Source organism: Mustela nivalis (genome assembly GCF_964662115.1).
Source record: "Mustela nivalis genome assembly, chromosome: 8".
NCBI classification, from domain to species: Eukaryota; Metazoa; Chordata; class Mammalia; order Carnivora; family Mustelidae; genus Mustela; species Mustela nivalis.
In genome coordinates, this window is record NC_139027.1 from 118022058 (window position 1) to 118046852 (window position 24795).

Genomic DNA, 24795 nt, shown 5'->3' on the forward strand with positions numbered 1-24795 from the left:
CAGGATTTTTCCAGAATACAGAGGTTCTCCAAATCAGATGCTCGGAAGCATCTCCCAGGGAGTTTGCTAAGATGCACGAGTGCACGAAGTCTGACTCACAGGTCAGGAGAGGTCAGGGATCAGCTCTGTAAACAAACACCCAGGGGACCGACCCACCACATCTAGGCTCTTTTCTTCGGGCTGCACAGGCAGGCGCAGGGGAGGGAGGGCTGGCCCACTCTCCCAGTCTCCAGGTCCAGGCTCAAAGGCTGGACGGGGCTTAGCCAAGCAGAGAGCAGGGGAACAGGGGGAGACCCAGAGACACCCAGCAATTTGTTCAGGGACCACAGCCCGCAGCGTCAGTTTTGGGTACACAGTGGTCAACATCTTTGATCAAGTAGATCTCATGCTGCCCGTTAAAATAAGTAAGTGTAGGGGCACCTGGGTGGCTCCAGTCGTTAAGCGTCTGCCTTCAGCTCGGGTCATGATCTCAGGGTCCTGGGATCGAGCCCCACATCGGGCTCCTCGTTCAGCGGGAGGCCTGCTTCTCCCTCTCCTACTCCCCCTTCTTGTATTTCCTTTCTTGTTGTGTCTCTCTCCACCAAATAAATAAAATATTTTTTAAAATAAATAAAATAAAATAAAATAATTAAGTATATAAAAAGCCATAAATCGGGGCACCTGGGTGGCTCAGTGGGTTAAAGCCTCTGCCTTCGGCTCGGGTCATGATCCCAGGGTCCTGGGATCGAGCCCCACAACAGGCTCTCTGCTCGATGGGGAGCCTGCTTCCCCCTCTCTCTGCCTGCCTCTCTGTCTACTTGTGATCTCTATCAAATAAATAAAACATTTTTTTAAAAAGCCATAAATCATTTTCAGCTCCTCTCATCCAGAGGGAGAATCTCACCTCCCAAATCTGGCTGTGTAACATGTTTTGGCCAATGGGACTTTTGCGGGTGTGACACCAGCATAGCTCAACATTCCCATCTGCCCTTTCTTGTTGCTTTCTGAAACCCAAGACCACCATGTGAGGGGGCTGCGGCTAAGCCTGCTGGAGAGAGACCTGGGGGAACAGAGGGGAGCCACCCAGCCCTGCCTCCTTGGAGCCTGCTGACTGACAATGTCAGAGCAGGACACACAGCCAGGAGTGAGGCTGGGCGCAGTTCTAGAGGGGGCTGCCCGCTACCCTGTGAGTGAGCCAGCCCAGCCTGAGCCCAGCCCACACTGCTGGCCCACAGAAGCAGGGACCACTGAGTTTTTGTTAGTAATGCAGCCAAGACGGCTACAGTCTAGTTCCTGAGGGAGAGAAATTTCCTCCCCTCCTCTGGGGCAAATTTTCCTTAATCACGGTCATTAAACCTACGGCCCAACAGACACACCTCGACTCACAAAGATATCACCCAGGAAGCTTCGTTTCTTGCTCAGTAAAATCCAGTGTGGATCTGGCGGTCCTCCTCCTCGGTCTTGTAGCGAGGGGAACTGTGGCCTCAAGGTGCCTGCGAGAGGGGTGTAAGTTCACCAGCTCTCAATGGCCTCAGCCCAGAAGGGCTATGCACACACACTATTCATTGGTCGGAACTGATCACGTGACTTGGGGGCCGGTAGGGGAGCACCTGGAATATTTGATGACTCCCACCTTAGCAACAAAGAACTTAGTTACCACAGCGGTAATTAGTTTCTCTCTCTCTTTTTTCAAGATTTTATTTCATTTAGAGACCGAGCATGGGGGGGGGGGGGCGAAGAGAGAGAGGGAGAAGCAGACCCCCTGCTGAGCAGGGAGCCAGACCACGTGGGACCCGATCCCACGACTGAGATCAGGACCTGAGCAGAGTGTAGCCGCTTAACCAACTGAGCCACCCAGGTGCCCCTGGTTATTAGCTTCTTAGTGGGTGCTTACCTGTTTAACATCTGGCTTCTCTATTAGGTTGAGTCCTTGAGCGGAGGGACCACGTTCGCACCCATCTGGCTCCATGCCTGGCCCATAGCCTCTGTTCATAGTAGTGGTTGAATTGCGAAAGCGAATAATAATGGGGCAGGCCACAATATTATCTTTTGTGTTTAGCTCCCAGTTACAGAGAAAAACCTCAATTAAATTTCTTTCTTTCTTTCTTTCTTTTTTAAGATTTTAATTATTTATTTGACAGAGAGAGAGCTCATAAATAGGCAGAGAGGCAGGCAGAGAGAGAGGAGGAAGCAGGCTCACCACTGAGCAGAGAACCCGATGCAGGGCTCGATCCCAGGACCCTGGGATCATGACCTGAGTGGAAGGCAGAGGCTTTAACCCACTGAGCCACCCAGGTGCCCCCCTCAATTAAAATTTCTAATGGTCCTGGACGTCTGGGTGGCTCAGTGGGTTAAGCCTCTGCCTGGCTCAGGTCATGGTCTCAGCATCCTGGAATAGAGCTCTGCACCGGGCTCACTGCTTAGCAAAGAGCCTCCCTCCCGCCCCACTCTGCCCCCAGCTGCCTCTCTGCCTACTTGTGATCCCTCTCTGTGTGTCAAATAAATAAATACAATTTTAAAAAAATTTTTTCCTATAATCCCTCATTTGCAATAATATACATGTATCCCAGTTGATATTGTAAAACGCTTACAATGATCATTATATGAATATAAACGGAACATGAAAGTCCTCACTGACTGCATCCAGGGTGTGGCCACATGCATTACTTGGTGGGAGTGGATTTTGCATTTTTCTGTGCCAGTTCTTATGCAGCTGCCTCTGAGCCACATTGTCAAACGTTCCTGCTTCACGGAGTCCCTGGGTGACTCAGTCGGTTAATCGTCCGCCTTTGGCTCAGGTCACCATCTCAGGGTCCTGAGATTGAGCCCTGCATCAAGCTCCCTGCTCAGCGGGGAATCTATTTCTCCCTCTCCCCCTATCCCTCTGCTTGTGCTTTCTCACTCTCTCTCTCAAATAAATAAATAAAATCTTTAAAAAAAAAAAAAGTTCCTGCTTCAAGGCAAAACTGGGTGAGTCTTTTTCTTTGTTGTGTGGTCTTGGCTGAGTCTTCTGCTCTCTAATCTAAACCACATTTTTCTTACCTGTAAGATGACAAGCACATTCCTCTTAAAGAGTTGCATGAGAATCAAACAAGTCCTGCCATGTAATGTAGATAAAAAGTTAACAGAGTTCCTGCCACTGGGCACACCCATTTTATATGAGTTTGTGCCCCTTCCCCTCTCTCCACTGGTACCAGAGAGGACACTCAGTGAGGGAACTGGGACTATTCATTTGTGTGGTTCCAACTGTCCTTTGGAAGCGGGGAGGGGAAAGAAGTAAGCTTGGGGCCCTGTCCATGGCAATCCTGGCTGCAGAGAGAGGAAGCTGACTTGTCCATCAGTTAGCTTTTGCTGTGTAACAAAACACCCTAAAACTCAGTGGCTTAAAACAAAGATCTCTTTATTTAGTTCACGAACCTGTGGCAAGTTTTCTGGTCTCAGCCAGCCTGACTGATCTGTCCATTTGCAGGCTGGTGGCTGGATGATCTTGGACAGCCTCCCTCATCTGTCTGCAGCCAGCCATAACCTTAACCGGCACACCTCTGTTCTCGTGCTTTCTCCCATTACCTCCTCCCAGAATTTGACTTTGCTGAAGTGATGCTCCCCCTCCCACATGAAGCAGGAGCCTCAGGGAGGCTGTACCCACTCATGGTTAATTCGGGTACCCTCATTTCCCTGCTGGTGATTGGTCAAGAAAGGACATGTGACTCAGCCCTGGCCAAGGAAATCTGTGCAAATGTCCGCTAAGAGGGCTTCTGGGAGTTTTCCCCATCCCAAGAAAGAGTTCTATGGGTGATAGTAACAGTTAACCTTTATTGAGGGTTTAAGTGCTTTCCAGGAAATAACTCATTCAACTCTCATGAGTTGGTGGGCACTGTTGCCCTCATTGTATAGAGGGTAAGCTGAGCAGAGCAGTTAAGACACTTGAGGGTCAGCCAGTGAGTGGCAGTCTGACTCCAGAGGACTGAGTCCTCTGGGGGCTACAAATTCACCCCCCCCCCCGGCTTTCTCTGGTCGTGGGACAGCTGTGGCTACTGTGTCCGTAGTCACTAGGGACAACAGCAGAGAGAGAATGAGCCCGAGGAGCCAGTCCTTGCTGAAAGCTCTGAGAGCTGAATCAGCCAGCCCCTCTTGATTTCTTGCTTTGTGTGAAATTTCCTTCTTTCCACTCTGGCCCAGAGTTTCAGTTACTTGCAGCCAAAAAGTACCCTAACAGAGACACCAGTGCCTCCAGAAGGAACAGAGTGCGTGCACAAATCCCGCTGGGCTGCAGGAAATCTGAGCTCACACACCACAAGGAAAACTGGTCAGAGATGGGGAGGAGAGGCTCAAACAAATGTCCAGCAGACATTAACATATCTCATAACTCCTTTATTAGGCAAAAGGTAAAAATATATTCTTATGGCATCCAAAACCCATAGTGCTGATCCAAAACCCAGAATAGGGCTTGAGACTTGCCAGGAGGAAGACCCTGCCTCCTCTGACCCCAAACTCTGGTGCTCGGCCAGAGGTGGACAGACATGGACCCTCATTCCAAAGCACTCCTTGAGTTAGATGAGGACCAGCCTCACAGTTTGAACTAGTGAGCCTCCAGCCCGAATCCTGGGCTCAGGCCTGGATGCAGAAGGCAGAGCTGCTGGGAGCACAGATCCCACCATGGCTTGGGGTCTGGAGTCCTGAGTTGTGAGGGAGAGGCCTGGAGCCTTTGGCACAGCAATTTGTGAGAGGGACTGTCCCAGGTCAGAAGGGCCTAGGCACCAGCTCAAGTGGGTGCTGACACCTGTTTGGAGAGGGCCCCGTCTGGACACGGACCTGTGGGTGTGGAGAAGTGTGGGGAGCTCTGGGATCAAGAGTTTGCCTTTCCTTCACTGCTGAGTTCCCATCACCCAGAACAGGGTTTGGTACACAGTGAACCCCCAAGAAGGATGTGTTAAATGCACGGGCCTGTGTGCGCAGGTATGAGGAACCACACAGGTGTGCGGACAGCACAGTCCACACACGCCTCTTCCCTTCTCTCTTGTAGAAGGCACTAAGGTTTGGCTCAGTGCAAAAAAGGCAGGAGAGAGCTTGGAGACACTCCAAACTCGGTCCACTGTTTGCGGCTGAGAGTCTAAGGCTACCTAGCCATACAGACCCACTGCTCCTCCTCCCTCCTCTTCCTCAGCCTCCTCCAACCCCGGCCCTTCGGGGACCACCTGGTCAGCCTCCCAGAGGCGGGATCGGGATGGAGCTGAGGGGATCGGGTTCTCCCGCAGCCAGGGGTGCAGCAGGATGCCCGTGGCTGTGAGCCGCTCCGCCGGCTCCCGTCGAAGGAGGCAGCGGACCAGGCAGCGGGCAGCGGCCGAGAGGCCCTGCGGCAGGGCAAAGGCACCGCGGCGGATCTTGCCAAAGAGCAGGACAGGCTCTGAGTCCTGGAAGGGGTAGTGGCCAGCCAGCATGGTGAAGAGCGCCACGCCCAGGCTCCACACGTCGGCGGCCTTGCCCGAGTAGCAGGCCCTGGAGCTGAGGATCTCCGGTCCCACATAGGCTGGACATGCATGCTTGTCCCATAGGGAGTCGTCGGGTCCGGTCAGCACACAGGCGTCCTCCAGGTTCTCCAGCACCAGCTTTGTCCTGTGGCAGGGGGAGAGAGACAGAGGGGTCAGCTCCCGTGGGGAACCCCATGCCACCCCTGCACACTCTCACCCTTAATGGGACCCACTTCCTGAAAGCCTGACGCATTTGGCAGACTTGAGCCTGTCCTGTGAGACGGGTCGGTTGATGGCATTTTACACACGAGGCGGCACAGGTTCAGAGATGTTGAGTCATTTCTCAAGGACACAGAGCAATTGAGTGTGAACTAGGATTCTGAGAAGAGCGCATTTCCCAACAGCCCCTCAGGGAGGGGACTGAGGGGGCCGAGGCCACTGAGCCTCTCTTAAACCAGGCAAATTAGGGTCCAGGCAGGTAATAAAGTGAGAGAAATCAGAAGTGGGGACCACGCCAAACACCTCAGCACAAACCCCGTCTAAAAAGGGCACCACTAACAACATTACCGTCAATGTTCTGGAGTGTTCATGGGGAACCTGACCCAGAGCTAAGCTCATTACCTGGTCCATCTCATTTTATCCTCACACAACCTGTGAGGAAGACACCATTTAGAGCCATGGGGCACAGGGCTGGAAATGTGAACCCCAGCTCTCACCCACCCAGAGCCACTGCTATGAACCACTCACCATTCCCAAGGGGGTCCCGTGTTCCCGTTTTTCCCCCAAGAAAAGCCAGAAATCATGCAAATGAAAAATCCCAATTTTTGAAATGTCGGCAGCCAATCTCAATTAAAAACAAATGAATATGTATGTGGCACAAAGAAAAAAAAAGTGTGTGTAGCCAGCCATTTGCAACTTCCGCCTTAAACAATTCCCACAGCACATTCTACGTTACTTAAGTATAACCATTCTGCTACCAATGCCATTTTTTTTTTTTATTACCATTGCTATTAAGATTATCCTATGACACCACTTCCTGGGTGCCTGCTGGCATTTGAAAAAAATCAAAGTTCAGGCAGGTAAAGCCATTGCTCAAGGCCAAAGAGCAGGTAGTAAGAAGAACCAAGATTCGAAGCCAGGTCTGTCTCCACTAGCCCTCTTCTACAAACATTCTACACACATTGAGTGCTTCTCAAACTGCTTTAAAAAGACAAGGAAGCACTTTCTCACCTTGGGAGGTCTGCGGGTGATGCTACTCAGCCTAGGTAAAAAATTATTTGAAGGGGCACCTGGGTGGCTCAGTGGGTGCTTCTGCCTTCGGCTCGAGTCGTGATCCCAGGGTCCTGGGATCAAGCCCTGCATCAGGCTCTCTGCTCAGCGGGGAGCCTGCTTCCCTTCCTCTCTCTCTGCCTGCCTCTCTGTCTACTTGTAATCTCTGTCTGTCGAATAAATAAATAAAATCTTTAAAAAAGATTTTGAAGCTGTGTATTAGCTTAAACATCATTATAAAATTTATATTCTACTTCTTACTAAAGGCATGTTCATTTTCATATAAAATGTAGAAGGACAGAAGGAACTAGAAAAATCACTCTGAGGTCAGCATCACAATAGTAACTGCTAGGGGCAAGGCAAAGGCCCAACGAAAATGCTCCGGCAAGTTTGAGGAGAAACTGTATTTTCACACATGTCTCGAAGTACATATATATGTATGTGTGTTTAAAGACTTTATTTTATTTTTATTTTAGAAGGAGCTCTAGCAGGGAGAGGGGCACAGGAGGGGGAGAGAAGCAGATACCTGCTGAATGCGGAGCCTGACATGGGGTTCAATCTCATCACCCTGAGATCATGACCTGAGCAGAAATCAAGAGTTGGAGGCTTAAACCAACTGAGCCACCCAGGTGCTGCGCCCCCACCAACACACACAAGGTATTTACTAACTAGAAACAGTAAATTAGGAACCGTACAGTGGAGAAACTTGGCAGACACCATCTTAACCAAATAACTGGGGTTAACATCACATGTCTCCTGACACGGTGTGCTGAGAAGAGCCTATCATTCTTGTGGTACTTTTTTTTTTTTTTAATATTTTATTTATTTATTTGAGAGACAAAGGGTGCACATGCATGTGTGAGTTGGGAGACAGGGAGAGAGAATCTCAAGGAGACTCAGCACTGCATGCAGAGCCCTACATGGGGCTCCACGCACGGCTCCATCTCAAGACCCCAAGATCAGGACCCGAGCCAAAAACCATGAGTTGGACACCCAGCTGACTGAGTCACCCAGACAGCCTTCCTGATGATACTGTTGCCCAAAATGCACAACATCAATCTCACCATGAGAAAAACATCCATCACATCCAAGTTGAGGGGCAATGTCTAAAATAACTGACCGGTGCTCTTCCAAAGTGTCCAAGTCAAGGAGGACAAGGAACGACTAAGGGAAGGTTTCAGACTGGAGGAGACTAAGGAGACAGGACAACTGAACATGGGCTGGGGTCCTACATTGGATCCTGGCGAGAAAACTGGTATTAGTGGGAAGCTATTGAAATCGGAATCAATCCATGATTTAGTGAATAGTACTGGACCAAGATTAATTTCTTAGTTTTTTTGGTGTTTTGTTTTGCTTTTTGAGAGGAAAAAAAAGAGGAAGGGAGGGTGGAAGAGAAAGAGAGAGAGAGAAAGCGAGGGAAGGAGAAAAAATATATATTTTTTCCATTTCCTAGGTCTTTTTTTTTTTTAATTTTTTTTTTTTTAAGATTTTATTTATTTATTTGACAGAGAGAAATCACAAGTAGTCGGAGAGGCAGGCAGAGAGAGAGAGACGGAAGCAGGCTCCCAGGGAGCCCGATGCGGGACTCGATCCCAGGACCCTGAGATCATGACCTGAGCCGAAAGCAGCGGCTTAACCCACTGAGCCACCCAGGCGCCCCATAATTTTTTATTTTTTATAAACATATATTTTTATCCCCAGGAAGGAGAAAAAATCTTAAGCAGGCTTCACACCCTGCCCCACGCTGGGCTCCATCTCACGACCCTGAGATCATGACCTGAGAAACCAAGAGTCGGACGCTTAACCGACTGAGCTACCTAGGAGCCCTGGTTTTTTAGTTTTGATACTTGTTCTGTGCCTATGTGAGAAGTTAACATTAAGGGAAGTAGATGAAAGAGATACAATAACCTGCCCTATTCTTGGAAGTTCTTTTTTTTAAGGATTATTTATTTATTTATTTGACAGAGAGAGAGAGAGAGAGATCACAAGTAGGCAGAGAGGCAGGCAGAGAAGAAGGGGGAAGCAGGCTCCCTGCTGAGCAGAGAGCCCGATGTGGGGCTTGATCCCAGGACCCTGAGATCGTGACCTGAGCTGAAGGCAGAGGCTTAACCCACCGAGCTATCCAGGCACCAATTTTTGGAACTTTTCTGAAAATCTAAAAGTATTTCAAAAAGTTTAAGATGCGCAGTGGGAGGTGGGCACCTGGCTGTCTCAGTTGGAAAAGCATGTGACTCTTGATCTTGGGGTCGTGAGTTTGATTCCCCATGTTGGGTGTAGAGATTATTTTAAAAAAATAAATAAAACAATATGTGCAATGAGGTCGGCCTCCTTCCCCCAACACACACACACACACACACACACATCATGCCACGTAATCCACGCTCCGATGGCTGTTCATGTGGACCTGACTGGCTTGCCGTGCTTCCTGACACACTCTGCTCACCCCCCAGGAGTCTGGAGGAGGGGAAAGCATGCCAGGTCCCCCTCTGTTCCCTTCCTCCAAGATCATGGATTCCATTTCACAGGCAAGTTCCCATGTGAGGAACCTCAGGGCCCCTTGTGGTTTGTTGTCTGTGGCCCTGGTTTCCTGGAAACATCATCACAGTGCAGGCCTTTCCCCCACCAGTGGGAAAACTAAGGTCCAAAGACCCTGAGTCACCCAGAGTCAGCAGCTCTGGGCAGCCAGGCCTCCTGCCTCTCAAGCTCAGGGTCCCATCTGGATTCGAGTCTCAGCTGTACTATCAATTTCACTGTGGAATCTTGGGGGTAACTTGACTTCTCTGGGCCTGTTTCCTCCCCCTGCCTATGGGAACAAGCACAGTGCCCACCTCATCTTTGTAAGCCCCCCACGGAGTCACACAGCACAGCCAAGCTCTTCATCACTGTTGTCTATTATGACTGTCACAGACGCAGTGCCGCAGCCCAGGGGGCTTTCACTCGCCCTGAGCCAAGCTTTTCCCGGGAACCAGGCCGAGGAGCCAGTCGGGGCTTCTCCATTTCTCTGTGTAAGTTCCTTTGTCTTCGTGGGCCTCACTTTCCCCATCATGGCCCATCTCTTAGGTATGGCCGTGAGGAGGTTCTGCGGGACCACACTCACCTCTCATGGTCGGTGAAGACAAAGCGCCGCAGCTTGAGATCGCGCAGGACCAGCCCGTGCTGGTGACAGTGAGCCAGGGTGGCGGCCATCTGGCGGAAGAGCGCAGCGGCTTCGGGCTCCGGGAGACGGTGGCGGTGGCGCACCACGCTGTGCATGTCCCCGTGGGACCGCTGGAAGAAGGTGTACAAGTGGCGGGGGCCTGCCAGGACGTCGGTGGGCCGGGCCACGTGTCCTCGCGGAGGCAGCCGCCAGTAGGGCTCCAGCACTGCCGTGGCCTCGCGGACCGGGTACACCTGGGTGGGGGAGGGCGGCTTGGCATGAGCACAGGTGCCAAAGGGGGTGGGGGGTGCTGGCCGGCCTGGGAAACGGTCAGAGCCAAGGGTTTAGGCAGTACTGTGTACTAGGCACTGGGTTGGGTGTTCTGGCAGCAAGCAGCCGTCCTGTCACCGCCACCCTCCCACCCCCACCGTGGATCAGTCCTTGGACATCTGCCTTTGGCCCAGGTCACAATCCCAGTGTCCTGGGTTGGAGCCGCATGTAGGGTTCCCTGTTCGGCAGGAAGCCTGCTTCTCCCTCTCCCACTCCCCCTGCTTGTGTTCCCTCTCTCCCTCTCTCTCTCTCTCTGTCAAATAAATAAATAAAATCTTAAAAAAAAAAAAAAAAAGGAAGGGGCCACCTAGTTGAAAAAGGTCTAAACTCCATACTGGGAAAGTGACCTGAATGATTCAGAGATGCCCATGGGGTAAGCTTTCCAGGTGGGGGACAGGGGCAGTGCAAAGGCCCTGAGGCAAGAAAGAGCTTGAATTCCTGGAGCAAAAACCCGCCCCAGATCAGTTCAGCTGGAGCAGGGAGGGAAGAGGGGCAGTGGTGCCAGTGGCGCACGAGGTTGTCGGAAAATGTGCTAGGGGCTGTATGGAAATCAGACGGGAGCCTCGCGGCAGCCCTGAAAGCTGTGTTCTGTTTTCCTGCTGGTTCAGACTGCTGTTCAGAGAAGCAAGGGCACTTGGAGCCAATACAGCCGAAAAGAGGCAGAGCTGGAAGACTCACTCAGTCTGTCTGCCTTTAACCCTTTTCCTGTTATGTTGGCTCTGCCAACAGAAAATAAACCAATAAAGCACATACATGTTTAATTCATGGAAAAACATGTAAGCACATCTTAAAACAACACACAGTTAGGTGGCATGGAAGAAAGAATCCCAAAAACAAAGACTACTTTTTTTTAAGTCAGGTCAAGCACGTTCTTGCCTCTGTACATCTGCACTTGCCTGTCCTGCTTCCTGGATGCTCTTGCCTAGATACCCACAGGGCCGGCTCCCCCAGCTCACACAAGTCACTGCTCACATGTCACCTCTTTGGAGAGTGAGTCCTGGGCTGAAATCACCTGCTCCCCCATGGTCCCTGTCCCCCTCTCTCCCAGCTCCTGGCTTTCCCTTTTTTAGGATCACCTGGCCCAGGATCAGCCTTCCCTTGTGCTATATTTTACTTATTCCCTTGTTTCCTGCCCATGTCCTCCACTAGAGCATCAGCCTGATGACAACAGAACTCTTGGAACCCACAGCCAGGTGTACGGTGCATAGGGTGCTCAGTGAACGTTTGTTGAATGAATGAATGAATGAATGAATAGGTGATAATCTACAGACAGGACGGTGATCATTCTACGCACTGAGCAGAGAAGGCGATGTGAAAATGGCAGCCCCAAGGCTCCCGCTAAGCACATGCCAGGAGATCCCCCCTAAATGTTTCTGAGTAACTGGGGCCATGAGAAAGCATGGTGCTTCTGGCTTGAGCCTGCTTTGGTCATGGATTCCTCTCCCCAGTAGGAACAGAAGAAAACCTGTAATGTTGCAGGAAAAGGAGCCAGAGTTCAGGGGTTCCTTAGAGCACCTGGGGCAGAGCACTGGGTACCTGCAGGGGGCAGCCCAGAGCCCAGGTAAAGCCTATGGCTGGACCATAGGTCTGCCTCTACTCCTCTGCCTACTGCACCCCCCCCCCCCCCAGCAGAAGCCAGTTGCAACTGCTCCCGGGAGGAGGCTTCGGTCCACCTGCTTCTCTGTGCATTCCTAAAGGGACTCGGGCCCTCTTCTTCCGGTCTCCTGTATAGCTGGGTCTTCCGTATCTTCCTTGCCCTGACCATCAGGAGCAAAGCCACCCTGCTGTGTCTGAAACCTATGTCCTAGCACGGGGCCACAGCCCTGGGCTCAGTCTCACCTCTGACACCCCCTGGCTCTGTGACCACAGTTTTATGAGCCTCAGTATCCTCTATCTGCAAAATGGGCCAATAATAGTAGCTACCTCATGGACTGTGTGAAGATGGGAAGAGATTACACACACTAAGCCATCAACGTAGTACCCGGTGCACAGTGAATACCTATTATTGTTGCTCTTCACTTCTGTCTTTTTAGGCTACGACCTGCCAATGTCCCGTGGGCCTGACCCTGCCCATTTCCTGATTTCTGCCAAGAACCCTGGCCTTCATCCTAGGAGCCAGGCCCAATACAATGAGTTTTCGTGCTTGGCCCTTCCTTCTTAACCCGTCTTCCCATCAGTGAAATGGTCACAGGCTAGGCCCAATGACCTCCAGGTTCTTCCCTCCCAGGAAGGAGTTCTGACGTCTACCCGACCTTATCCTTCCCACGTGCAAATATCTTCAGCGCCCCCAACGTCCCCCCCAGCCCAGTGTGAGCTCCTTTCTTACGCTTTCACAACCGGTGGCGGGCAGCCCTCATCTCCTGCGCCTCTCCACTCTGGCCATGGTGAAGTCCTTTGAACTCCCCGACGGCTCCCTTGCTCCTGCTCCTCTAGGCCCCTGCACTGCTGCCTCCCCTGCCTAGATCTCCATTCTCTCACTTCTTCCTGGCTAACTTCTGCTCAGCCTTTTCTGACATCCCCCTTGAACACACTGGAGCCTCCCGCTCTGTGCTCCCACAGCCCCTAAACCCCACCCCTCTGGCATGTATCATACTATGGGCCTATACTGTGCATTCCCCAGGGCTGGGTATGTCAGGTGTAGCACTCTGGTCTCAGCCCAGGCCAGGCCTAACATAGGGCTGGGGGCTCACTGGCTGCTTCCCCAATAAATACAGGAACAAAGTAACCCAAAGGACGCCTCCTCCCTGACAATCCTCTGGAGCAAAGGCCCTTTCTAGGCCCCTGTGATGCTGGGGGTGGGGCGGGGAGTGACCCCAGAAGACCTACCTTGCAGGTGTACTCAGTGCCAGTGGGGCAGTGCAGGGCACGGTAGGCCCGGCCGCCTTCCTCGGGCTCCAGGAGGACATAGGGCCCAAGCCGGGAGGCAGTGGTCACAGCGAGAGCTCGGGCTGGAGCAGGGGGTGGGCTCAGAGGCAGCAGGCAGGGAGGCAGCTGGGGCTGGGGCCCCCTTCGAGCTTGTTTGCGGGTGGGACACTCTGTGTCTAGGTCATTGTCCAACTCCAACCGCTTTCTCCTGGAAAGGGCACCCGCAGGAGCTGCCAGAGGGGTGGCTCGCATCTACAAAGAAAGGGAAAAAGCACTGAAGGCAGGCTGTTCAGTGGCCCCCCTCTTCCCTCGCTGTTACAGAGGAGGACCTGGCAGTCTGCACTGAACTGACAAATGTACGTACCCTTAACTGGGTGTCCCACTTCTGGGAATTTCTCCTCCCATTAAAATGCTCGCCAAAATCTTAAACACATGAAGGCTGTTCAGGAGAGCCTTGTATCTAATAGCAAAAGGCAGGAAACACCCCCAAATAGCCAGCAGCCGGGGGCTGGTTAAACATCATGGACTACAGCACATGGGCTGCCTCAGGAGGGAGACCCCCACACTGAATGAAAGGCCATAATCCCAGTGCGGTAAGGATGCAACAGCAGGTGGCTGTAGACAGATATGCCTGGGTTCTAGTCCTGACTCACACCTTTCCTGGCTGGGTAGCTCTGGGCAAGTCCTGCAGTCTCCCCCAGTCTCAGCCCCTCATCCGTTAAGTGGGAGCAGCATGCCAAGCCCATAGGATTTTTACAACGATGAAACGAAAACTCAAATAATTCAGAGTGACCCTGTTGCGGGGGGTGGGGGTCCGAAAACGGTCACCACCGTCGGTCCATTGTTACCACTATTCACAGCCGAAGGTGCTGCAGTGCTCTTCTGGGGACTGTCCCTGGGGTGGCTTTCTCCCCCGCCATGGCAGCACTGCAGGCTACTTTTGTGTCCAGGTCTCAGAGGCTGGTAGGGCCTGGGATAAGCTCCAGCGGCAGGTGGACTGAGCAAGGGCCTTCACAGGCCATACTGCGGGGACTAAAATCTCGGCTGTAGGTTGGAGATAGCCCCTCATATCTACTTCTCGCCCTTTCCCGACACCTCTGGGGTAACAGGCAGGTCATACCAAACACACACTCACAGAACCCAGAGCAGACAGGTGCGCACACATCCCTCAAAACCTCAGTTTGTCCCAGCCAGCTAGCTGAGACACCAACCTCAAGGGAAGAGGGGGCACAGCCTGCATCAAGTGACACACACCTCATCCTCCGTGGGCAAGTGTACCAGCATCCACACACATTGCTCTCCCAACGATTAAGCACCCCACTGCATGACTGATAACAGTAAGGTCACCGGCATGGTCTGACACGTGCCCCAGGCCCCTCGGCGGCTTCGCCCCGCCTCCCCCAGCCAGGTTCTTCTCTTGGGAGTGGGAGCGGAAGCAACGGGCGGCGGGTGCCCGGAGGCAGAGGATTCAGCGGAAACCGAGCGGCGGGAGGGGGAGAAGCAAGGGAAGGAGGTTAGGTCGCAGGGCTGCGAGAAGGGGAAGGTGTGGGCCCCCGCCCCGCACACCCCAGGGTCCGCAGGGACAAAACACACGCGCGCACAGTACAATCTGCGACCCGAAGCCACAACGCCAGGTGCACACCTGCGGCCGGCGCTCCGTGCGCTCCCGGGGCCCGCACCTCGCGCGGGGCATCCTCGTTTTCACTCGCCCCGAACCCCCACCCCGGGGCACCCCAGCCCGGTCCCAGGCGTGTCCCCTGCTCGGCCGACACCTGCCACCAAGTACGCAGCGCTCCCCACAGGTCGCACCGCCTGCCGACACACATCCCCCCCACCCAGCCCCGCAGGCTCAGCCTACAGCGACACAGACCCTGCAGAGTCCCCAGCAGCCCCCCCACCACCACACCACAGGCCCCTCGCACACACGCGTCCCCCGCCCCACACTCACTGCTCGGGGCGACACTCCCACACCTCTGTCCCCACCTCCTTAACACCCCTCGGATACCGCCGCCACCTTCGCCAGGGCTCACCCTCCCACCCGCCGGCTCCCGGCCCCGGCCCCTCTCGGGCTCCGCTGGATACCTTGCCCGGGGCGTGCGGCAAGGTCCAGAGTCGCCGGGGCACTCCCACGTGGCCGGGACCCCGCTGCGAAGCGACCGAGCTCGGGACCCCGGCCCCCAGCAGCCAGACACGTGTGGAGCCCCCGGCGCTTCCGCGGCAAGTGTCTCCCGGCGCCAGCGCCGGCTCCGGTCCCGGCCCGGGTGATGCAAACCTGTGCTAATCTGCTGCTGCCTGTTGCGCTCGGGCCGGGGATTGCACCACCCCTGGGCTCCGCCCCTGGGGTCACCGCCCCAGCGCGCCCCGCCCCGCCCCTCTCCCCTCGCGGGTCCTCCAGCGGTGTCTGGGCTCAACCTCCTCCCTCACCAGCCCCGCTCAGACACCCTCTACTGGCTCTCCCGATCACCTTGGAAAGAGCAGTTTACTTTTCTGAGCCTTAGTTTCCCCGTATGTGAAATGGGATAAACATCCTCCTCCGAGGATGCAGGGGAGAAAAAGAGCAAACCGTGACAGTTTCCGGGTGCTTTACTGTTTATAAACCATTGCCTTATGAACTTTAGGAGGACCCTGGGCTATCAGGAAGCTCGGCTCACCAGTCCTATTAAGGGGTAGCCTGAGGCCCAGCACTGCGAAAGCAGCCCAGGAGCTCTGCAAACACTGCAGACTTAGGAGCTGACTCCAGCGCCAAAGAGCTAGCATGGTCGCCTGGGGAGGCCTGAAGTCGGGCATACTTCAAAGCGTTCATTGGATAGAGGCAGTGCAGCCTCCCATCTTTGCACAGACGCAGTGGGCAACCTCAGGAAAGCTACTTCAAAGCCTCCTGGAGCTCAGGGTCCTGCTCTGTAAAATGAGCTTATAGGAGTCTCACTTCGTAAGAGGTTTGCTGGGACAAAATGCTAAGAACTATGTGGACATCCTAAGTGCTCAGTAAATAGAATGGAGGCTCGGAGAGGGGAAGGCACCCCAAACAGGGATTTTACCCCAAGCCTAGGAGGCCCTGGGGCCACTTGCTATTTGGTGAAGCATCCCTATGAAGCCTTCCGGGTCTGGCACCTTCCTGGGAAATCCCTTTTAGGTCTTCCTGTCTGAACGCACCAGGATCCAAAAATAACTCCTTCAGGCAGAGGTTGGATGAGCCATAGGTGGTTACCTTTGTTTCTCAGGTTCTGGAGCCCCAGGGACCAACTCACCTGTGTTCAGGATCTTCAGGGTTCACCAAGGTGTTCTGGGATCTCATTTAGCCCTGGAGACTCCCCTGCCAGGGAGGGACTAATGAACTCATTTTCTACACCAGGACATCTAGATTCAAGTGGAAAATCCCACAGTGATAAGGGACAAAGTAAGGTGGGGTTGGTTGTTTTCTGAACTTCTCTATGAAACCAGCACTGTGCTGGGTTTGCTCAGACATTCCTAACTTGGTTCATGCTGTGTCAGACCATGTTCTGAATGCTGGGGACTTGGCAGTGACAAGATTGACCCATCCCTGCCCTCTCAGCTCTCATAAATCAGTGGGAAGACAGACCATTATCACGAAAATAAAATCAATAATTGATTTTATAATAAAATTCAATTAATAAATAATCAAGATCATTTAAAACTGATGTCATGGGGCACCTGGTGACTCAGTGGGTTAAAGCCACTGCCTTTGTCTCAGGTCATGATCCCAGGGTCCTGGGATCCAGCCCCATGTTGGGCTCTCTGCTCAGCGGGGACCCTGCTTCCCCCTCTCTCTGTCTGTCTCTCTGCCTACTTGTGATCTCTGTCAAGTAAATAAATACAATCTTTAAAAAAATAAAGCTAATGTCATGTATTTTCTTGAATAAAGAGATAGGATTGATTTGAATGGGATAGATTTGTCCTCTATCAGATATGACTGAGGAATGTCTATTTTCATGAGGGCTTACCCAGAAGATGATGTTTACACTACAATCTTAAGGAAGAGGCAGGTGAGAGGAGCAAAGATTTGAATGGACATAGGAAAAGTAAGTGCAAAGGCCCTGAGGCACTTAAGGAACCATGAGATAGGCACTAACTATGACCTCTGTTCTACAGATGAGTGAAAGTAAGGGGCTTACCCAAGAGCACCCAGCTTGTAGTATGAAGCAGATCTGAGATTTGCTGGGGCAGCTAACTCCAGTGGCCACACTGTCCAGGGACATTTTACAACTTTTACAACCCAGCTGCCTTCACCTGGACTGGTGGATGAGGCTTCTGGAACTGTACCTAGGGTATAGCCCTCCGGGGTTGGGGGTGGGCTTTGTCAGAGTTGAGGGTGTCAAATCCCAGTTCTCTAGACCAACAGAACATAAAATACAAGCCGCACATGTAGTTTCAAATTTTCTAGTCATTCATTAAAGAAGCACAAAAAGAAATTACTTTTTTAAAAGATGTATTTATTTATTTGAGAGAGAGACACACATGCATGCATGCACACAAGGCAGGGAGGGGCAGAGGGAGAAGGAGAAAGAGAATCTCAGGCCGACTCCCCACTAAGCGTGGAACCTGACAGGGAGCTTGATCGCACAACCCTGAGACCATTACCTGATCTGAAATCAATCATGGGACACTCAACCAACTGAGATACCCAGGCACCCTGGGTGAAATTAATTTTAATAATGTATTCTATTTAATCCAATATATCTAGCATACTATCACTTCAACAAATAATAAAAAAATTATTAATGAGAAATTCTAATTTTTTTTTCTTACTAATGTTTTCAATACCTGGTATTTTGTACTTAGTTCAGAAAGAATTCAGCATGGGAGCTAAACTGTCTGTGCTTAAAGTGAAATGTTTTTCCACCAAAACAATTAAATTGTGTTTAATGGAAAAAATGTTTCACCTGATTTAAAATTAAATGTTCAATCACATGAAAAAATTCAGTTTCTGAGTCACACTACCATATATTTTTTTTAAGATTTTATGTATTTATTGGACAGAGAGAAATCACAAGTAGGTGGAGAGGCAGGCAGAGAGAGAGAGGGAAGCAGGCTCCCTGCTGAGCAGAGAGCCCGATGCGGGACTCGATCCCAGGACCCTGAGATCATGACCTGCACCGAAGGCAGCGGCTTATTCCACTGAGCCACCCAGGCACCCCCACACTACCATATTTTAAATGCTCCATAACTCCATGTAGTAAATGGCTACCAAATTGAATAGCACAGCCCTAGGCCAAGAATTTCTGGCACACGATCCAGGGAGGGTAGCAAAAAAGTGAAGGACCTGTTGGGTTTATAGCATAGATGGTAAATAGCCTTGAGCTTCAGTTTTATGCAATTATAAAATGGGATTAATTATACCCTTCCTTGTATTGTAGTCCTAAGGATTAAATGCATTAAGGCATCGTTGAGTCAGATTACAGTTCCTGGGTTCAAATCTTACCACTTCCAAGTGATAAAATTTCCGGTAAATTCCTCAAGCTCTCTGCACCTCAGTTTCCTCCTCTGTAAAATGGAGAAAATAATAGTTCCTAGTTCATTGGTTTGTTGTGAGGATCCAATGACTTAATATGTGAAGTGCCTGGAATATAAATGCTACATAAATATTTGTTAAAAAGTAAGAAAAGAAATGGTGACCAACTCCCCTCCCCAGCTGAATACAAAAATGTGCACTTTCCTGGAGAGAGAATTTGGCTTTTGTGAATTTCCTTCTCTCCAGGCTTAGACATGGCACTACCCTGGTTTCTGAGCCCCACAGGCTGCATTTTTACTGGCTGGAGTTCTGCCGGCTCTCAGCACCGCAGGAAGAGACTCAGGCTGTGCTCCAAGGGAGGAGAAGCATGGAGGTTGGAAGCAGCTGCTCGCCTCCTTCCTTTGCACCTGGCCTGGCTGGTACCTGCCACACGCCTGAGATTCCACCACTCATGTCCTTCATCTGTATAAGTTCTCTACCACCCCCCACCCCCACCGGCCAAGGGCAAGGGATCCCCTTCTCCAACAGAAGTTAAACAATGCCTTGGAAGGAACTGTGGTTGGATTCCGGGTCTGGCTAAAGCCATGGGCCCTGTGAGATGGTGGGCAGGTTATCTCCCCTTTGGGAGCCCTACTGTTCTCCCCTGTAAAATAGGAACAAAGAGTTGGATTAAGTCAGTGTTTTCCAAAATATACAATGTACACCAATGGTAGGATGCCAGGTATTATTAGGGTCTCAAGACTATTAAATAACATTGCATCAGATTGTGATACAGGTATTTCCTTCTGATTTTCTTCCTGTTCCTCCAGTTACTGAGGAGAAAGTCTCATTTAACAGCTCCTATGTCTTTTTTTTTTTTTTTTTAAGATGTATTTATTTATTTGAGGGTGGGAGTAGGGGCAGAGAGAAAGGGAGAGAGAGTCCCAAGCAGACTCCGTGGTGAGCCAGGAGCCCAATGCAGGGCTGAATCTCACAACCCCGAGATCAGGACCCTGAGCTCTCCACCTGAGCTGAAAACAAGGGGCACTCAACCCAGGTGCCCCAGCTTCTATGTCTTTAACACCTCACTTGTTAAGGGAGAGAGAGCAGGGTCAGAGCCTTCAGCAAGTGACAGGATTTAACTAGAATCTAAGAATCTTGTTTTGGGGGTGCCTGGGTGGCTCAGTGGGTTAAAACTTCTGCCTTTGGCTCCGGTCATGATCCCAGGGTCCTGGGATCAAGCCCCATGTCAGGCTCTCTACTCCGCAGAGAGCCTGCTTCCTCCTCTCTCTCCCTGCCTGCCTCCCTGACTACTTGTGATCTCTGTCAAATAAATAAATAAAATCTTAAAAAAAAAAAAAGAAAAGAATCTTGTTTTGCTGCTCTTGCATTCGATTGTTTTTGTCTATTTATTTATTTATTTATTTATTTTAGAGAGAGCGAGTGAGCAGGGGGAGGGACAGAGAGGGAGGAAGAGCATTTCCAGTAGGCTCCATGCTCCATGTACAGCCCAATATGAGGCTCGATCTCAGGACCCCGAGATCATGATCCGAGCCAAAATCAAGAGTCAATCAACTGACTGAGCCACGCAGGCGCCTCCTTGCATTCAATTTTAGGGTCACTTCCTCTTTATGGAAAACGATGGCTTTCTATTTTAAGCCAGTGATTTTTTTTCCATTTTAACTAAATTTCCTTATGTTTTTAAAAATGAGCTGATTGAAAGAAAAACTACAGAACTCCTAGTACAAATGGGTAAACAGATTTGGGCCAGTGGATCTGGGAATGACAGTGGGTGATTCGAGAGTTGCAGCCCTCAGCTTGGGCTCCTCTTGGGGAAAGGCAGGGAGACCAATACTGGGCACATCAGCCCAGTAGTGGCCCAGTGGTAGTGGCAGACCTGCTGGGTGATCCAGCTCCGTTCACTGAGTGTGGGAATGTGTCTCTTTGCCCCTGGATGGAGCATGGCCCCATGTGGGTGCTTCCCTTATATCATGTTACTGCACCCCCAGACGTCCCCACCAGGGTCGTGTTTTCACACCTGGAAACAGATGAGGGAACCAGAGTTCAGAGAGTGACATCACTGGCCTAGGGAGTAAGTAGGGACAGTGAGATTAGGAAGCCGCCAGTCTGGCTCAAAATCTGGATGGTCTTTGTCTATAGCTTTGTGCCACCTCCTTGGCCTATACTGGCTGCGGGACATTTAGCTGGGTGAGTCATTTAGCTGTTCTGAGACCCAGAGTCTTCATCTATAAATTGGAATTGACCTAGTAGAGCCTCCAGACAGGATCAGGGGATCCTCTCAACCCTTCCTCCGCTCCCACCCCCACCCCCTCCCCTGCAACACAGATGCTTTGAGAGCTGAGGCTGGAAAGGTAAGAGGACATTTCCTGAGCATCCCCCATATGGCAGGTCTGGGCTGTTTCTTTCAGCTGCTTCCTCATGCAACCCTGTCCGCAACCCTGTGAGCTAAGGGTGAATTTCATGCTCTTTTCACCCATCAGAAAATCAGGTGTCAGAGAGGAGGAGAAACCTGCCAGGGATCACACAGCAAGCCCAAGGGGTTTGCACCCAGGCATGTGTAGTTCCAAAGCCCATGTCATTGGCTGTTCCAGAATCCTCCGCTAGACTGATAGGAAGTTCCTGGGGAAGTCCCATGCCCCCCTCAAGGGCGAGGGATCCTCTCCCTGACCTGTAGCGGGAGGAGCCAGAGACAGCAGGAGGAAAGCTGGTTCCAGTTCTGAAGTTGCCGCTGACAGTTGGGTGACCTTGGGCAGCCACCAGTCCTCTGGGCTCAGCCACATAATTACAGCTTTGTGTGTTGGAGGTGGGGCTCTGCCAACTTCCAGGGATCCTGATTCTCTCTCTTGCCTTCCTGCTGGGAGGAGGGGGAAACCCTAGATCCTCCTGCTCCCAACACTGGAGATGTTGCTGAGTCATCGGATCCCTGCCTGCCTGCCTCCTGCTGGTCCTGAAGCCATTGGGGGCCCAGGAAAAAAGGGAAGGAAAAGGATTACGTGTATTTGATTCTGGCCACTACCCAGCCCTCCTGTTTCTGGGAAAAGCTTGAGGAGTAGGAGTGAGTACTGAAGTGTCCAGCCAGCAGCCAGTTGCATCAGAAAAACTTACGCAAGGTGCCCTCCTGGGTCAGGCACAGAGCCCTGGGTCATAGCCCCTACCCCCACTCTGGTCCCCTGGGCACCAGAATGAGGACTGCTAGGCCTCATGGAGGACACTGAGCCAGGCCCGGGCCTCAGGGAATGACCCAGGAAGGGCGGTGGAAAGGAGGAGAGGGTTGCGGCAGGTGCCGCTCATCCATGTGGACAATGGAACTCTAGGCAGAAAGGAGTCCAGAACTAATCTGCCCACTCTGTCCATCCCTGGAGAAAGACAAGACTAGGCAGGTGCCCTGGACACTGACTAAGCCCTGATCCTTGACTCTGGGCATAAACTAAGCCCTATTCGAGACTTTGGACTCTTACCGAACCCTGAGGAAAACTTGGACAGAGCCTGAGCCCCCATCGCTGCTCACAGCCACAGCTAAATCCTGACCCTGGCCCAAACCAAGCACTGACTTGGTCGCCATCTAGATACCCACCTTTTCCCGTCCTGACTGATGTGGGAAACAAAGGCAGAAGAAAAATTATTAAATTTCCCTTCTACCTACAGCCCATTGACAGGTTCGAAACAGGCAGAGTGACATTCCTCTAGGGACTCAACTGCCTTGATGTTAATTAATACTTTGCTGAGGGCAAAGGCAATCTTACCTCGGATACCGCATCACCCCTCCCCCACCCCAGCCCCAAGGATCCTGTAAGTCTACTTTTTTTTTTTTTTAAAGTCTACTTTAACATATAAAAATTCCTTTGGAAACTTCCTTTATCTCTAACCACCCCCGCAAGATACATGTTAGTAATCATCCCCCAAGCATATGGCCCACTGATAAATATCTGAAGGGTCTCATGACTGAAGTTTTATTAGAGGGTAATAAATGACCTTTTCCCAACAATAACTAGCTTCCTCCAGGTCCTGGAAACCTTGCTTCCAAAATTCCTTAGAGACTTAGGCTATCCCTAACCCCCTCCCAACTTGAAAATATAAAATGGACCACTCCTCATGACCCAGTGCAGCTATTTCTGCTTTAATAAAATCACCTTTTGCACCAAAGACGTCTCAAGAATTCTTTCTTGGCTGTCGGCTTCGAACCCTAATGTCTTTTCTATAGCACTGGCCCTTGACCTAAATTCCAATTCCAGCTCGTGATTAAGGTATAGTCCTGCGGGCAGACCTAGCTCTACTCTTTTACTCCTGACTCCAGCCCCCCAATAAACTCCAGCTGGAACCCTAGGTCTGGTCCAGCTGGAACCCTAGGTCTGGTCCATCAAGAACGGAGAGCTGTGCTCAAGAACAGACATCAAGAGCTTGGCACTTGCTGGCCTTCCTTCTGTCAGTCTTACCCCTTCCAGGCAGAAGATGGCCGAAGGGCTGGATTGAACCAGAAACCCCATGGAGCAGTCCTCTGAGTAGCCCAAGACTGCGTGACTCAGCAGGGTGGGGGCAGGACACAGAGTCAGGCAGGGCCACTGGGGATGGGCTAGAGCAGGGGCTGTGTCACTGGAGAGAGGGAGAGGATGATTTCTCTGAGGTTAGACGTAGACGTGGGGTGTGGGGAGACCCTGGGTCTGGAAATGGATGGTGCATGTGGCTGGCCAGGACCACTGAAGCAAAGCAGCCCAGCCCGAGTCCTAGCCACCACCATCTACCCATTTGTTGCCCAATTTTCTGTCCCTCATCCATATCATTCTCTCAGAGCATCCTTTTTCCTTTCATAGCAGACATTATAATTTGGAGCTATAATTTGGAATTACATATCCATTTAATTATATGTGATCAAATATTAATAAATTAATAAAACAACAAATTAATATAATTAATAAGTATATTAATTATATATAGTACATATCTATGTCTGTCTCTCCCATGAAACTTTTTGCTCCTTTAGGGCAGACATGGTTGGTTTGGCTCACCGGTGTATGGTAAGTGCTCAGTGAGTAGCAGCTGAATGGATTAAATCTCACCACTGGTGTGTTCCTCCGTTCCCATCCATCTACTGTTCACTCATAACTCATTCCCCGCCTTCAAATTTCTCCTACTATCTCTCTATTTTCCCATCTACCCTCCAATCATCATCCATCATCCATCTATCCATCACCTATGTATCTTTCTAGCGTCAATCAAATAATTCATATATTCATTCATTCAAAAAAATATGTGGTGCATACCCACCTCTATGTTAGGCACTGTTCTAAAGCGTGGGGATATTGAAGTGAAGATAATAGACAAAAATGGTGCTTCCATCCCAGTAGGAAGAAAACAGGCAATAAATAATTAACATAAAAATACCTAAATAGTAGGGCATGTTAAAAAGTGCCAGGAGGGGCGCCTGGGTGGCTCAGTGGGTTAAGCCTCTGCCTTCGGCTCAGGTCATGATCTCAGGGTCCTGGGATCAAGCCCTGCATGAGGCTCTCTGCTCAGCAGGGAGCCTGCTTCCCCCACTCTCTCTCTGCCTGCCTCTCTGCCTACCTGTGATCTCTCTCTGTGTTAAATAAATAAATAAAATCTTTGAAAAAAAAAAGTTACAGGAGAGTTGGCAAAGAAGATCCAGGGGGTAGGGTAGAGGCAGACAGGGGCCTTAGTGAGTAAGGTGGTCCAGTGGACGCCATGAGAATGCCTGGAGGCAAGTTACTCAGGCCAGGGAATAGCTTATACAAAAGCTCCAAGGGGAAGCTTGACTGGTGTGCTGGGGCAAAGGGGGTCGGTGTGGCTGGAGAGGAACAGGTGAGGGGAGGTGGTGGTGGATGAGGTCTGAGAGTTCTTAGGGACTCAGAGCATCTGGAGCTTCGAAGACCTTTGAAAAGACTCCGGGGAGAAAGGAGCAGCTCTTGCCAGAATTCTGTTAGGAAGCTCCGGAGGCTCAGAGCAGAGGTTAAACTGTGTCAAAAGCTGCTGATCAGTTGATAGATGAAGACCGAGAATTGAGTGTTGAATTTTGAGACACGATGCCCTTGACAATTACAGTTTCAGTGGGTGTGGGATGGGGTGAACTGGTAGACGTAGGACTGGACTCTTTGTTTGTTTGTTTGTTTTAAAGATTTTGTTTATTTGACAGAGAAAGAAGGCAGAGAGGCAGGCAGAGAGAAAGGGGGAAGTAGGCTCCCCACTGAGCAGAGAGCCTGATGTAGGGCTTGATCCCAGGACCCTGAGATCATGACCTGAGCCCAAGGCAGAGGCTTAACCCACTG

General features: G+C 51.2%; 1 protein-coding gene across 1 annotated transcript; it reads right to left on the minus strand.

Moving 5' to 3' along the window:
- Positions 1-4335: 4335 nt before the first annotated feature.
- TRIB3 (tribbles pseudokinase 3) lies at positions 4336-15386 on the minus strand. The gene is made up of 4 exons (XM_082745631.1): positions 15130-15386; positions 13009-13299; positions 9814-10106; positions 4336-5592 (listed from the first exon to the last, which is right to left on the minus strand). Exons 2-4 carry the CDS (start codon positions 13297-13299, stop codon positions 5100-5102), a joined length of 1077 nt encoding a protein of 358 aa, XP_082601757.1. The 5' UTR covers positions 15130-15386; the 3' UTR covers positions 4336-5099.
- Between the last annotated feature and the right edge of the window lie 9409 nt (positions 15387-24795).